This window comes from Lissotriton helveticus, chromosome 1_1 (genome assembly GCF_964261635.1).
Source record: "Lissotriton helveticus chromosome 1_1, aLisHel1.1, whole genome shotgun sequence".
In the NCBI taxonomy this organism is placed as follows: Eukaryota; Metazoa; Chordata; class Amphibia; order Caudata; family Salamandridae; genus Lissotriton; species Lissotriton helveticus.
In genome coordinates this window covers 911,821,075-911,834,243 of record NC_136057.1, presented here as the reverse complement: position 1 = coordinate 911,834,243, position 13,169 = coordinate 911,821,075, and the positions used below count along the sequence as shown (strand labels likewise).

At 50.5% G+C, this 13,169-nt stretch overlaps 1 protein-coding gene across 1 annotated transcript in view; it reads right to left on the bottom strand.

Annotated features, from left to right (window-relative positions):
* LOC144818610 (adipocyte plasma membrane-associated protein-like) overlaps positions 1–12,699 on the bottom strand; it is a 113,348-nt gene extending 100,649 nt beyond the window's left edge. The window contains exon 1 of the mRNA XM_078676210.1: positions 12,470–12,699. Within this exon, the coding sequence (XP_078532336.1) occupies positions 12,470–12,471 (2 nt within the window). The 5' untranslated portion in view covers positions 12,472–12,699. The remainder of the gene's footprint in view (positions 1–12,469) is intronic.
* Between the last annotated feature and the right edge of the window lie 470 nt (positions 12,700–13,169).

Genomic DNA, 13,169 nt, shown 5'->3' with positions numbered 1-13,169 from the left:
CATTATGTCCCAAAGAAGCATGGACTGTCCATTCCCTGTGCAGACTGTCCATTCCCAGTGCAGCCTGTCCATTCCATGTACAGACTGCCTATTATGTCCTAGAGAAGCAGGGGCTGTCTATTTTCTGTGTAGAATGTCCATTCCCGGTACAGCCCATCCATTCCCTGTGCAGACTGTCCATTATGTCCTGGAGAAGCATGGACTGTCCATTCCCATGCAGACTGTCCATTCCCGGTGCAGCCTGTCCATTGTGTCATAGAGAAGAATGGACTGCCCATTCCCTGTGCAGGATGTCCATTATGTCCTAGAGAAGCATGGACTGTCCATTCCTTGTGCATACTGTCCATTCCCAGTACAGACTGTCCTTGATGTCCTAGAGAAGAATGGACTGTCCATTCCTGTGCAGACTGTCCATTCCCAGTGCAGACTGTCCATTATGTCCTAGAGAAGCATGGACTGTCCATTCCCTGTGCAGACTGTCCATTCCCTGTACAGACTGTCCATTATGTCCTAGAGAAGCATGAACTGTCCATACCCTGTGTAGAATATCCATTCCCAGTGCAGCCTGTCCATTCCCTGTGTAGAATGTCCATTCCCAGTTCAGCCTGTCCATTCCATGTGCAGGCTGTCCATTATTTCCTAGAGAAACATGGACTGTCCATTCCCTGAGCAGACTGTCCATTCCCAGTGCAGCCTGTCCATTCCCAATGCAGCCTGTCCATTCCCAGTGCGGACTGTCCATTATGTCCTAGAGAAGCATTGACTGTCCATTACCCGTGCAGACTGTCCATTCCCAGTGCAGCCTGTCCATTCCCTTTGTAGAATGTCCATTCCCAGTGCAGCCTGTCCATTCCCAGTGCAGCCTGTCCATTCCCAGTGCAGACTATCCATTATGTCCTAGAGAAGCATGGACTGTCCATTCCCCGTGCAGACTGCCCATTCCCTGTGTAGTGTCCATTCCTAGTGCTGCCTGTCCAGTCCCTGTGCAGAGTGTCCATTATGTATTAGAGAAACATGGACTGTCCATTCCCTGTGCAGACTGTCTATTCCCAGTGCAGCCTGTCCATTCCCTGTGCAGACTGCCCATTATGTCCTAGAGAAGCATGGACTGTCCATTCCCTGTGCAGACTGTCCATTTCCAGGGAAGCCTGTCCATTCCCTGTGTATAATGTCCTTTCCCAATGCAGCCTGTCCATTCCCTGTGCAGAATGTCCATTATGTCTAGATAAACATGGACTGTCCATTCCCTGTGCAGACTGTCCATTCCAGTGCAGCCTGTCCATTTTATGTACAGACTATCCATTATGTCCTAGAGAAGCATGGACTGTCCATTCCCTGTGCAGACTGCCCATTCCCTGTGTAGTGTCCATTCCTAGTGCTGCCTGTCCATTCCCTGTGCAGAGTGTCCATTATGTATTAGAGAAACATGCACTGTCCATTCCCTGTGCAGACTGTCTATTCCCAGTGCAGCCTGTCCATTCCCTGTGCAGACTGCCCATTATGTCCTAGAGAAGCATGGACTGTCCATTCCCTGTGCAGACTACCCATTTCCAGTGCAGCCTGTCCATTCCCTGTGTAGAATGTACTTTCCCAATGCAGCCTGTCCATTCCCTGTGCAGACTATCCATTATGTCTAGATAAACATGGACTGTCCATTCCCTGTGCAGACTGTCCATTCCAGTGCAGCCTGTCCATTCCCTGTGCAGACTGTCCATTCCCTGTGCAGACTGCCCATTATGTCCTAGAGAAGCATGGACTGTCCATTCCCTGTGTAGAATGTCCTTTCCCAGTGCAGCCTGTCCATTCCCTGTGTAGAATTTCCATTCCCAGTGCAGCCTGTCCATTCCCTGTGCAGCCTGTCCATTATGTCCTAGAGAAACATGGAATGTCCATTCCCTCTGCAGACTGTCCATTCCCAGTGCAGCCTGCCCATTCCCTGTGTTGAAAGTCCATTCCTAGTGCTGCCTGTCCATTCCCTGTGCAGAGTGTCCATTATGTATTAGAGAAACAGACTGTCCATTCCCAGTGCAGACTGTCCATTCCCAGTGCAGTCTGTCCATTCCCTGTGCAGACTGTCCATTATGTCCTAGAGAAGCATAGACTGTCCATTCCCTGTGCAGACTGTCCATTGGCTGTGCAGACTGTCCATTGGCTGTGCAGACTGTCCATTGGCTGTGCAGACTGTCCATTGGCTGTGCAGACTGTCCATTGGCTGTGCAGACTGTCCATTATATCTTAGCTAAACATGGACTGTCCATTCCCTGTGCAGACTGTAGATACCCAGTGCAGCCTGTCCATTCCCTGTGCAGACTGTCCATAAAGTCCTAGAGAAGCATGGACTGTCCATTCCCTGTGCAGACTGTCCAGTCCCTGTGTAGAATGTCTAGGTCACCCCCCACGCCGCACTGCTCCTTGTATCTGCCCGAGTCTCTGCCCTCTGCTCAGCCGCTGCGGAGGGTTCGCCCCTATGATCCGGTGACTGTGTTTTTCCCCCTGTGCTTCTGCTGTGTATTTTATATTGTAATTTATTGCCTTTGTATTGTATACTCAGGCGCCACCTGCGCCCCTGCCCTCTGTGCCCCCCGCTCCCTGCTTCCCGCCGCTGCTCCCCCACGGCCCACCCCCTTTTCCTTCTGTTTTCCCGACCCTCGCCCATTGGCCACCCTGCTCCCGCCTCCCAGCTGCTCTTCCCTCCCACTTGGCCTCTTATAGAGGCCGCGTGGCGAAGGTGAGTGTGACCTGACCCCAGGTCACCCCCCACGCCGCACGGCTCCTCGTATCTGCCCGAGTCTCTGCCCTCTGCACCGCTGCTGCCGAGGTTTTGCCCCTGGGATCCGGTGACTGCGTTTTTCCCCCTGTGCTTCTGCTGGGTATTTTATATTGTAATTTGTTGCCTCTGTATTGGATTCTCAGGCGCTCCCTGCGCCCCTGCCCTTTTTGCCCCCCCGCTCCCCGCCGCTGCTCCCCCGCGGCCCTCCCCCCTTTTCCTTCTGTTTTTCCAGCCCTCGCCCATTGCCCACCCCGCTCCCGCCTCCCAGCTGCTCCTCCCTTCCACTTCGCCTCTTATGGAGGCCGCGCAGCGGGCGCGCCAAAGGCAAGCCCGTCTGCGCCCGTCCCGCCCAGCGCCAGACCCACGCCAGTGCCAAGGCGCCCGACTGAGATACGACACCACCACCCTCAACGCACTCAACACCGGACGACCACCCGCCTGCTACTGAGCAACCCCGAAGCAAACACACGGACCCTTCATCTGCCAAGCCTGCAAACTCACCTGCCTCCCAACCTACACCCCGCCCGTCGAACCCAGCAACAACAACAACCACCACCTCAAGTGCATCCTCCTCAACACCCGCTCCATCCACAAACACGCCATCGAACTCTGGGACCTCCTCGACATAACAGCACCAGACATCACCTTCCTCACGGAAACCTGGATGAAGGCCTCCTCGGCCCCCGACATCGCCATAGCCATCCCGGACGACTACAAGATCACCCGGAAGGACCGCATCAACCAAACCGGAGGAGGAATCGCCATCATCCACAGGAACACCATCAACGTCACGACCAACGCCGAAGACGCACTCTCCACCGCTGAACACCTACACTTCCAGATCCGCACCGACCCCAAAACCACACTCAGAGGAACCCTCGTCTACAGACCCCCAGGCCCGCGCACACAATTCAGCGAAACCATCGCCGACTTCTTCAGCCCGCATGCACTAACCTCACCAGAATACATATTCCTAGGGGACCTGAACTTCCACCTAGAGAACAACAACAGCAACACTACCACCCTGCTCGACAACCTCGGACTCAAGCAACTGGTGAACACCCCCAACCACTACGCCGGTTTCCCATCTTCACCGCCAGCGACCACATCTCGTTCAGCCACACCACCGGACTACACTGGACCGACCACAGCTGCATCCATTTCACCTACAAGAAGACCACAACACAGCACCACACGCTACAGATCCCTCGCAGATGCTGGAGCAAAGTCACAACAGACCAGCTCACCGCATCACTGAGCCAGAACACACCAGCCGACACCCCCGACACCAACGACGCAGCCCACAATCTCACACAGTGGATCACCAACTGCGCCGACAACCTCGCGCCGCTGAAGAACCCCCCAGGCAAGACCACCAACAGAAAAAACGACATGGTTCACCAACGCCCTGAAAGACTCAAAGAAATCATGCCGCACGCTCGAAAAAACCTGGCGCCACGAACGGACGACAGAAAACATGTCAGCCCTCAAGAACGCCACTCGCGAACACCACCAGCTGATCCACACCACCAAAAGGACATCATTCAAAGAGTGGCTGGACAACAACACCCACAACAGCAAGGACCTCTTCAGCATCGTAAAAGAGCTCTCCAACCCCAACGCCAGCAACACCGACATAACACCATCACAAGACCTCTGCAACTCCCTCGCCACGTTCTTCTACCGCAAGATAGCAGACATACACAACAGCTTTGACACCCAGACTCTACCTCCAGCCTCCAAACCAACGACCCCCACCACCACCCTAAGCGACTGGACCCCCATCAGCACAGAAGACACTACCCACGTCATGAACACCATCCACTCCGGCTCTCCCTCCGACCCATGCCACCACATCCACAACAAAGCAGACGCCATCATCGCACCCCACCTCCGGAACGTCATAAACAACTCCTTCGCATCAGCCACCTTCCCAGAGAGCTGGAAGCACGCAGAGATCAACGCCCTTCTGAAAAAATCGACAGCGGACCCTAAGGACCTCAAAAACTTCCGCCCCATCTCTTCTTCCCTTCCCGGCTAAAGTCATCGAGAAGACCGTCAACAAACAGCTGACTGCATTCCTCGAGACAAACAACTCGCTTGACCCATCCCAGTCTGGATTTCGAGCCAACCACAGCACCGAGACAGCCCTCATCGCAGCCACAGACGACATCAGGACCCTGATGAACAACGGGGAGACAACCGCCCTCATCCTCCTAGACCTCTCAGCCGCCTTTGATACCGTCTGCCACCGCACCCTAACAACCTGCCTCTACAACACTGGGATCCAAGGAAAAGCACTGGACTGGATCACCTCATTCCTCTTCAACAGAATCCAGAGAGTCTGCCTCCCGCCGTTCCGCTCCGCAGCCACCAAGATCATCTGCCGCGTACCCCAAGGCTCCTCGCTCAGCCCAACCCTCTTCAATATCTACTTGAGCCCCCTCGCCACCATCGCACGCAAACACAACCTCAACTTCATCTCCTATGCCGACGACACCCAGCTAATACTCTCCCTCACCAAAGACCCAACCACCGCCAAAGCCAACCTCCAGGAAGGAATGAAGGAAGTCGCGGAATGGATGAAGCTCAGCCGGTTGAAACTGAACTCAGACAAAGCGGAGGTCCTCATCCTCGGACAATTCCCATCCGCCTGGGACGACTCCTGGTGGCCCGCGGTGCTGGGCACCGCACCGCTACCCACGGACCACGCACGCAACCTGGTATTTATCCTGACTCCTCGCTCATGATGACCAAACAAGTCAACGCCATCTCATCCTCCTGCTTCAACACCGTGCGCATGCTCCGAAAGATCTTCCGGTGAATCCCCACAGAAACCAGAAAGACGGTCACGCAGGCCCTCGTCACCACCGACTGGACTACGGGAACGCCCTTTACGCAGGAACCACAGCCAAACTTCAAAAACGGCTGCAGCGAATACAGAACGCCTCCGCACGACTCATCCTCGATGTCCCCCGCCACAGCCACATATCGGCCCACCTGAAAAAGCTGCACTGGCTCCCCGTTAGCAAGAGGATCACGGTGAGGCTCCTCACCCACGCACACAAAGCACTCCACGACATGGGCCCCGATTACCTCAACAACCGCCTCTCGTTCTACTCTCCCACCCGCCAACTCCGCTCCGCCGGCCTCGCCCTCGCAACCGTCCCACAGATCCGCAGAGCCACCGCCGGAGGACGATCATTCTCCTACCTAGCCGCCAAGTCATGGAACTCCCTCCCCGCTCACCTATGACCGACCCAGGACCATCTCACCTTCAGAAAACACCTCAAGACATGGCTATTCGAGCAGTAGCGCGCCCCCCTTACCCCCTCAGTGCCTTGAGACCCTCACGGGTGAGTAGCACGCTCTATAAATGTATTGATTGATTGATTCCCAGTGCAGCCTGTCCCCTCCCTGTGCACAGTCCGTTATGTCCTAGAGAAGCATGGACTGTCCATTCCCTGTGCAGACTGTCCATTGGCTGTGCACTGTCCATTCCCTGTGTAGAATGTCCATTACCAGTGCAGCCTGTCCATTCCCTGTGCAGCCTGTCCATTATGTCCTAGAGAAGCATGGACTGTCCATTCCCGTGCAGAGTGTCCATTCCCGGTGCAGCCTGTCCATTCCCTGTGCAGACTGTCCATTATGTCATAGAAAAGCATGGACTGTCCATTCCCTGTGCGGACTGTTCATTATGTCCTAGAGAAGCATGGCCTGTCCATTCCCAGTACAGACTGTCTATTATGTCCTAGAGAAGCATGGACTGTCCATTTCCTGTGCAGACTGCCCGTTCCCAGGGCAGCCTGTCTATTCCCTGTGCAGACTGTCCATTCCCTGTGCAGACTGTCCATTCTCTGTGCAGACTGTCCATTCCCAGTGCAGACTGTCCATTCCCAGTGCAGACTGTCCATTCCCAGTGCAGACTGTCCATTATGTCCTAGAGAAGCATGGACTGTCCATTTCCTGTGCAGACTGCCCGTTCCCAGGGCAGCCTGTCTATTCCCTGTGCAGACTGTCCATCATGTCCTAGAGAAACATGGACTATCCATTCCCTGTGCAGACTTTCCATTACCAGTGCAGCTTGTCCATTCCCCGAGTAGAATGCCTTTTCCCAGTGCAGTCTGTCCATTCCCAGTGCATCCTGTCCATTATGTCCTAGAGAAACATGGACTGGCCATTCCATGTGCAGAAAGTCCATTCCCAGTGCAGCCTGTCCATTCCCTTTGTAGAATGTCCATTCCCAGTGCAGCCTGTCCATTCCCTGTGCAGACTGTCCATTATGTCCTAGAGAAGCATGGACTGTCCATTCCCTGTGCAGACTGGCCATTCCCTGTGTAGAATGGACATTCCCTGTGTAGAATGGACATTCCCTGTACAGAGTGTCCATTCTGTATTAGAGAAACATGGACTGCCCATTCCCTGTGCAGACTGTCCATTCCCAGTGCAGCCTGTCCATTTCCTGTGCAGCCTGGCCATTAAGTCCTAGAGAAGCATGGACTGTCCATTCCCTGTGCAGACTGTCCATTCCCTGTGTAGAATATCCATTCCCAGTGCAGCCTGTCCACTCCCTGTGCACTCTCCATTATGTCCTAGAGAAGCACGGACTATCCACTCCCTGTGCAGACTGACCATTCCCAGTACAGCCTGTCCATTCCCAGTGCAGCCTGTCCATTCCCTGTGCCGACAGTCCATGATGTCCTAGAGAAGCATGGACTGTCCATTCCCTGTGCAGACTGTCTATTCCCTGTGCAGACTGTCCATTATGTCCTAGAGAAGCATGGACTGTCCATTCCCTGTGCAGACTGTCCATTGGCTGTGCAGACTGCCCATTCCCTGTGTATAATATCCATTTCCAGCGCAGCCTGTCTAGTCCTTGTGCTGACTGTCCATTATGTCCTAGAGTAGTATGGACTGTCCATTCCCTGTGCAGACTGTCCATTATGTCCTAGAGAATCATGGACTGTCCATTCCCTGTTCATTATGTGCTAGAGAAGCATGGACTGTCCATTCCCTGTACAGACCTTCCATTCCCTGTGCAGACTATCCATTCCCTGTGCAGACTGTCCATTCCCTGTGCAGACTGTCCATTCCCTGTACACTACCACCCTAGAGTGTGCCACGCCAGGGGTGATTGGTAATGCCCACCAAGGGTACTGCCTAGTAACACCTGACTGCCACAGGGCCTGCAGAGAAGCGTGCCTATGTACGGTGTCCAGCCCTGCGTGCTGCCCGCCCTCTGCCCAGCACCGCGGTAGTGCGGGCCCATGTCTACTCCCGAGAGACACTGGCCCTGGGCTACCCGGCGGGTGGGTGTGCAGAGCTCTCGACACCCCCAGCAGCCCTTCACTTCGCACACATCAGCGCAAGCCTCTTCCGCAGGCACTGGGTGGGGGAGTTGCAACCCCTTCCATTTCTCTTCCTGGTCACTTTCAAACAACACCTTCTGTTTCAATGTTGCAGAAGCAGTCCGGCTCTGTGTGTCTTAAGGCGACTTTAGTCTCAGACTGCCTGCAAACTTGCAGAGTTCAATAATATAAATTCTACAAAGAAGTCGAAAAGCTCTGCTCTGTTTTGAAATGTCTGCCCCGAAAGGTGAGCCGCTGAGTCCGGCAGTTGTTTACAAGCAACTTCAACAAGCACGAAAGAAAAAAACAACAAAGCCACGAGTGGCCTATTGTGTGCTATCATTAAAAGGAACACGCAGGGAAAGGCCAATAGCAGTCCTGTAAAAGTAAAACAACACGCACAAGTGTGTTCATTTTCTGGGTCCATTTAGAAAACCAAAACAAACGGACCCTTGCTGCGCAGTGTAACGCTAGGCGCGAGACCTAAAAACTACCACATTGTGAGCACAATCAATGCGGGAGAACACCAAAAAAGAAATCATTTACATGGTTCATGCTCAAGGGAAGAAAACAAAAACACACATAGTAAAGCTGATGGGCTCTCACTAATGAAAAGGAAAAAAGTAAGATTGCCAATCAAGCAAACAATGGGTGAGATAAAAGCCCTTTTTAACAGTTTTTTTCTTAAAATTCAAAGATCATAGCAAACAAATACGCTGTCTCAGGTGACACCCAAAAACCAACCACCTGCCTGAAACGCTTCTTTCCTATCTATAGCCAGGACTAATTGTCAGGCTATGTTGCAAACAGGAACTTGGAAAAAAAATGGAACATAATTTCATAGATGAACAGATGCATGTGTGTTAAAGATTTACTAGATCAGACAATTGGTGAAATAGTATTTGAAGATGTAAAAAAGATTTTTTGCATCGCTTGTTACTCAACCAATTTTGGTTCAAGCAGACTCGTCTGGGCCGGAACGAAAGTTGGGAAGATAGAAAGTGAGACTAAGGCAAATATGTTAATTTCCCTTAAGAGGTTTTCAAAAAGTGTTTTTCTGCCACTGAATTCTGCCGAGCTAAGAAAAAATGAACATGTGCTGGGTGAATACTGGCTGATATTTTACAGTTTAATATGTTGATATCTGTACCGGGGAAGGTCTTCAACACTATTGCCGCTGGTGGGTTTTTCTATGGGTTTTTTCCGGTTGACTAGCATTGCCTGGCTATTTTTGTTAGCACTACATCGGAGCATAACTGCAACAATGGGGAAACAAACCTGTAGTGACAAAAAGCAAGCGCCCCTTCCACTACTCTCTTCATCATTGCACCAAACTTCAATTGACAGAATGCTACAGAGGGCCATAGGTGTGGTGGCCACCAAAACCAAACTAACTGAAAGGCGGCTGTCTTTAACCCCAGATCTAGACATTTCTTCGACAGGCCCTGACCCCCCATGTACCTCCCTGGTCCCGGTCATTAACTCTCCCAAGAACCAGACTATGGGCTGTGTTACGGCACGCGAAGCTTCCAACCTCTACCGGGCCATGGGGATGCTTTCCCAGGCCCTGCAAAAAAAGGGAAAGCCAAGTAAGTTGTTAGGTCTGGGGCCAAACGGAAAAAGTATACAGATGGGTCAAAGGACTCTGGAGACACTCTGGAGGGGGGGGGGATCAGCAGACTGTCCGCAAGAAGGCATGGACTAACCAGTATGGGTGACAAATTTGGTGGTGGATCTTCAGGTTCAGTTTAGGTCTATTGTGAAGGACGAGCTTAGCTCTTTGGTAGCACGGGTATACAAGCTGGCTGTACTGCCCGCGGCAAAGGTAGGCAGCCTAGCAACAACCTCAAGGGGGGTTGAGGATGTTAGTTGCCTGGCAGACCTGGGGGCGGCTTCCCCTAGATTAAGATCGGCCCCCCACCTGCTCAAAAATTAATTCCCACCACCGATACCAACAAGGCTTATCACGAAGCTATAAAGAGGCAATGCACACCCCAATTTGCACATCGAGCAAGATTGTATGCACCGTCAAAGGCCCTGGTGTAGGGAGGGAGGGGGCCCGCATTTGGCATAAAAGCTAGGGAAGAGAGGCCAGTCCTGCCTTGCATCACAATACCTCCCGCTTCATCCCTTTATGTCATTATTTTAGCAGGTGTACCTGAGCTTAAAAGGGGGCAAAGGGAATCCCATCATGAACTAAGGAATAAGTGTATGTTCTGGCTGGCCAGGCAGAGGCAATTTGCCTATAAAGATGCAGGCGAGATACTCTTGACGCGCAGAGATAGTTGGGTGGGGAATAGACCGAAAGATATGCAAAGGGATTGCATTGTGATCAATTTTAAAAACCCAATATTTGTTCAAGTCCTTTTGGGCAGGAACCAATTTAGACAGGATGGAGATATCAGGTCTCTATCATTGGGATATTTGTATTCCCCAGGTCAAGTTTCACTAACCAGAGAGCAAACAAGACTGAAGCAGGGGGTGTCCACCCAGTAACATAAGTAAGATCGAGAACACCTTCATCAGGCAGACATTTGGTATTCCCCCTGGCTCCCCTTTTACACCGCTTCGCCTGGACCTCGGGATATGGCCAATTGCAGACAAAATTGCTCTCAGACCCCTTACAATCTGGTGGAGTCTGTGGTTTACCCTGCACCTGGCGAAATACAGGGCAGAGATGAGGGTGGTCCTGAGCCTCCCGGGTGCGGGAAAACTACCATGGTTAGCTTTTGTCAAGGATACACTTTTTGCCATGGGCAGGGCTAACTTATGGTACAATGCTGAGGTAATCTGCTCTACAATATCCAGGAAGGATCTGGTACGGAGCTATAAGGAGAGTAAACTCGACCGCATTCAGGAGAGCTCTACAACTGGCTCTTTCCCTGCAGCATTCCTGGTAATTAAAGATCAGTATAGCCTAGAACCTGTATTGATGTCATCCAACCCATGCTTGCCAGGAAGCTATACCTGAAATTTAGGGACAGAGTCCTCCTGCCCGTGCCTTTACAAACAAATGGACTGGTTCACCCCTTTTGGGCTGTCCGGCCTGTTGCAATACAGTGGAGTCAGAGTACCATGTTTTTCTTCTATCCGGGCTATAGGAAGGCCAGGCATCGATGGTTGATCCAGCTATGCAGAAATTTGGGGACCCAACGCTGCGTAAAGGCTTTTGGATTACTGAAATATAATACCCATCTGCCCATTGTATTTTCAGTGTTGCGCTTTTCATTCTCTATGAAGTGTGTACGTAGAATACTCCTGAAGACCAATCTATAGGCGCTAGCTGACAACCTTTTAATAATTTAAACTGGATCTGGTATATTTAAATCCGTTTTTAACTTTCATTATTTTTAGTGAGTTTTTAGGGATTGTAATATGATACGTACTCGCTTTTAGAAATGTTTCATATTTCTTTGAACACAATATGGGTGTGCTGGCCCTGTGTTGGCAACCCTAACCAAGGGCTACATGGTTTGGGCATGTGCCTACATGGATTGTTTGAGTGCAAGGTTATTGTAATGCACATTACATGGGCAACTCTAACCCACGGCTAGGGGGTCTGGGCATGCAACCCAGGGCTAGGGGTCTGGGCATGCGCCCACAAGGATTTTTTAATGAAATGTTATTGTATTGCACATGCACTTTTATGGTCAAATCGACCGAAATAAAGGGTTATTTTTGGGATTGATTGATATCTGTACTCCCATTCTATACAAGGTTTGAGTGTCTAATCAACATGACAACTACAATACACAGAATTTCTTCAAATTCTTCTGCCAACTCATTTTCATATAAAGTGCTTCACTCCTAATTTCGTTAAAGTTGAAAAACGCAGCCATTATGTGATAAGAAACAACATTAATAACAAGCAAAAATATTTTTTTTAAACCGCCGAACATTATTTTTCTAAAACACGTACATATACCATTTTGGATTGAAACTATTTGTAAAGAGAAAACGGATATCAGCAAAAAATAAAGAGAAATCAATTTACTTCCACGTAAAACATGCACTTCTTGCCTTACCTCCGCATGTATTTCAAAGCCCACAAATCTCTAGAAAATATGAAACCTAGCTTGTTTTAATAAATAGATTTAAAAACTGAAAGCGGCATATATATCAAGGACAAACTTTTTCCAACGATATGTTAACGGACATCACCAATACAGGAGGAATCTTGTTTGTTTACAGAAAAATAGCAAGATTTCAAGAAATTAGAAAACATATTAAAAGTCTTTTTTGATTGAAGTGTGTATTATGAAATAATATGCGGAATAACAATACCTGAATAAACTTTTTTAATCTACATGTGAAATAGACAGTGAGAAAATTAGTAAAACTATGAGCTTACATATCGCCGGTCGTTGATTTTAGAGTCGCTGGGCCCTGCAAGGGTGGCGGGGTAAACGGGCAGGTAAGCGCTGAGCAGACCCTCCGAAACAAACACGAAACAATTCTTTGTGCAGGAAAGCTGCGAGTCCCCTGTGGAGGTGAACTGCACAAACACACACGAACTCACAAGCCTGCAAACACGCCACACTGATTGTTGATTCTAACGCTCTTCCTTCTCCTCCAGGACATGCATTGGCTGAACACCCAGGATGAGGCTGGGATCTTAGAGGTGGGGCCTCCAGGGTTCACTCAGAGGGCAGGGATCTCAAAACTGGTTTGCAGCAACAGCTGCTGGGGCCACCATGGCTGGCACTTTCTCGGGGGGGAGGGGGTTAACGGCGCGCAGGTGCAGGGAGGGGAGCCAATAAATGACCTTGGACTTCAGGGAAAGTGATTCGAAACGGAACGAAATTGTTGTACTAATGAAAGAAACCGACTATATGGTACTTAAAGGATGAAATGCCAAAGATGTATTTTCATTTTATCTGATTGCACAAATCATATGCAGTCACTGTAAATCACTGGCAAAATGCCTGCAAACAAATGAAACTTTGTGATCTTTAATGTAAGTAACGAGTGTTTTAGCTTCAGCAAACATTTCTAGCTTGTTGTTTCTATCTACAAACAGTGGTGCGTTCTTTAAAACCGTGATGTATAGG